Genomic DNA, 2610 nt, shown 5'->3' with positions numbered 1-2610 from the left:
TCTTAAGGCATTGGTCAAACTTGTGGGTGGTGTAATCCCACTGAAGTCATAGGCTTAACACCTGAAGCTAAGTTACTCCTTAGCACCAAGGTGCCTTCAAAGCCCTGCAGATAAGTGTGAAACACCATCATGACCAGAAGCTTTGAAGCTGCAGTGCAGGCAGGATCTGGGAGTCCTGTGCTGATTAAAACTTCCTTTTATGTTTTTTTATTTTTGTAATTGGGTTTTGTCAGGTGTGCGAGGAGCAGAAGTGCGAGGAAGAGGTCTTCCCCTTGGCCATGAATTACGTGGATCGCTACCTGTCATCAGTCCGCATGCGGAAAAATCACTTGCAGCTTCTGGGAGCAGTCTGCATGCTCCTGGCTTCCAAGCTGCGAGAAACCATGCCCCTGACCGTGGAGAAACTCTGCATTTACACAGACAACTCCATCACACCTCAGCAGCTCCTGGTAACCACCCCTATCTCAAAGAGCTCTCTACCTCCTCCCCAGCTCTCTTATCTCCTGCATTCTGCTACTTGGCAGCATACCTGCCTCCATGCTTCCTCCTGTTCTCTTTCTCCCATTTCTTCACCTTCCTCTGTATTCCCCAACCAACCTTCCCTCCTTTTCCCCAGTGGGTGTGATGTCTGTTGGTGGAGACCTTGCCATCGTCCCTGTTGTGGGAAGCAGACTTGTCACGTCCAGGTTATAAAGTTTCTTGTACCTTAAGCACTCGTCGCCAGCGCAGAGCTGCCACGGTGAGCTCGCTGTCGGGCGCTTGTTCGCTCTCGAGTGACAGCTCTGGAGAACAAAGGCTCGTGTCTGCGCAGGCGGTGGGGCACGAGGCGGGGGCTGCCGCTGGGGCGTGTGGCTCGCACTTGCCCCGGCTGCAAAGGGGCACGACGTGGGAGATGCATTTCCACACCAGTAGGAAAAACGAAGCTTCAAGTGCAGAGTTAACCAGCAAAATGGGCAGGAGCTTTTCTGACCTGGGATCCAGCTGGCTGGGTTGTACCGTTGAGGCTGATGATGCTGCCAAGGTGATGGAAATGAGCGGGACCTTGCTGCTGCCCAGGTCGTGCTCCACACCCTTGAGTTAAAGCAGGGCTACTTTGCCTCTTCTGTTGGATGCCCAGGCAGAAGCTGCGTGCTTTGAAAGGCAAAGCATTTTCATGTCTGATAAAAATTCAAAGCAAAGATCCAAATCTGAGTTCAACTTCACCAAGTGGGGAGGAAATTGGAGAACCCCTTTTCTTGGGGGCCTTCCGTGCTGTTAGATCAGAGCCCTCGGGAGGAAACAGCCACCTCGCTTCGAGTAACAAACATCCCTGGAGACGGTTTGTCTACGAGAATTTCTCAGGGTTAGTCATTGCCTTATTAAAGGCGTGTTTTTTTGGGCTGGGGTGGGTGAGATGATCTGAGTGTGATTTGTCCCCAGGGTGGGGAGTGAACCCACAAAACTTTCAGGTGTGAATCGGAAGGCAGTTCTGGTAACTGAGGAACCCTCATATGAACATGGTTTTTCCAAGTGCTAGTGAAGGCTGGGGAAAATCCCCTCGCCTCCATACCCCTCTCCCTGTAGTCATTTGTGGGTGGTTGTTGCCTTAAGTAGCACTCACGGAAAAAAAATATGTGGATCATTACGATGAGTAGTGGTGAGGGTTGGGAACACACAGAGGAAAGACAAGTGCTCATTGCTTCTCTGGAGGCTGAGCTGTGGTCCTACTGCAGCATCCTGCTGCAGGGGGTTGCCGCAAAACCTCTGTGTGCAAAGGCTTTCTCCTGCTCTGTCAGTAAAGCTTCATCCTTGAGAGCACTTTCCCATCCAGCATAAGTATCTTCCCAAGGCTGGGATCCACCACACGGAGCTAATGCCAGTCTGTAATGGAAGGGTTCCTGTTGGCCCTGTGATAATGAGGGGGTTAACATTTTGCTGGAAAAAAAGGGCAGGGGGGAATGGGAGTTGGTTTGCATTCACTTTTCTGCTGGGGCAGCAAAAGTTGCCTCTGTTGGAGAGGCGACAAGGTGAGCAGAAGATGCCTAACGGTGGTCTTGTAGGCAAGCAAGCCGCATTTCAAAGCGCGGACAGTGCTCTCCATGCCCTCAGGAGCACAGAGCTGATCAAAATCCATGTTGTGGGCCAGCGTCAGGTTTCTGTTCCTTCAGACTGATGGATAAGCTCTCGGTCAATATGTCTGAAACAGGAATATGGGTTGCAGGAAGGTGAGCTTACCACCATGCTTCACCTCCATCTCCCTCTCTGATCCAGACTTTACAGGGAGTCCTGCTGTCATCATCCCTGCAGAGCAGGGGAGATCATCATAGCACATTCTAGTGATTTCTGCAGCGTGGACTTGGGCTACAAGGAATTCGGCTTGGTGGACACTTTGTGCGTATCTCCGATGGATCCCAGTTGTATTTCATTCTGATTTATTTGTTGATTTATTCTTGGTGAGGGTTTACTTTTTCAGTTGAATCTTGAGCTTTGTTTGTAGCAGGCTTCTTCCAAAAGAGAACAGTTAGGAGATGCGGTTAATGTGTGGCATCCCTGGAGGCTTTCCTTCACTCTTGCACTGAAATACTCATGCCTTCTCACTCGGAGTCCTTTTTTTGTTCCCCCCAAGAGGTT

At 50.6% G+C, this 2610-nt stretch overlaps 1 protein-coding gene across 1 annotated transcript in view; it reads left to right on the top strand.

The window, feature by feature from the left end:
• Positions 1-231: 231 nt before the first annotated feature.
• Positions 232-2610, top strand: part of LOC104626904 (G1/S-specific cyclin-D3-like) — a gene marked incomplete at its 3' end in the record, with an annotated part of 9321 nt that continues 6942 nt past the window's right edge. Inside the window, exon 1 of the mRNA XM_010294934.1 lies at positions 232-449. Within this exon, the coding sequence (XP_010293236.1) occupies positions 279-449 (171 nt within the window). The remainder of the gene's footprint in view (positions 450-2610) is intronic.

Source organism: Phaethon lepturus, unplaced genomic scaffold (assembly GCF_000687285.1).
Source record: "Phaethon lepturus isolate BGI_N335 unplaced genomic scaffold, ASM68728v1 scaffold34479, whole genome shotgun sequence".
Lineage (NCBI taxonomy): Eukaryota > Metazoa > Chordata > Aves > Phaethontiformes > Phaethontidae > Phaethon > Phaethon lepturus.
This window is presented reverse-complemented; position numbering and strand designations above follow the sequence as displayed.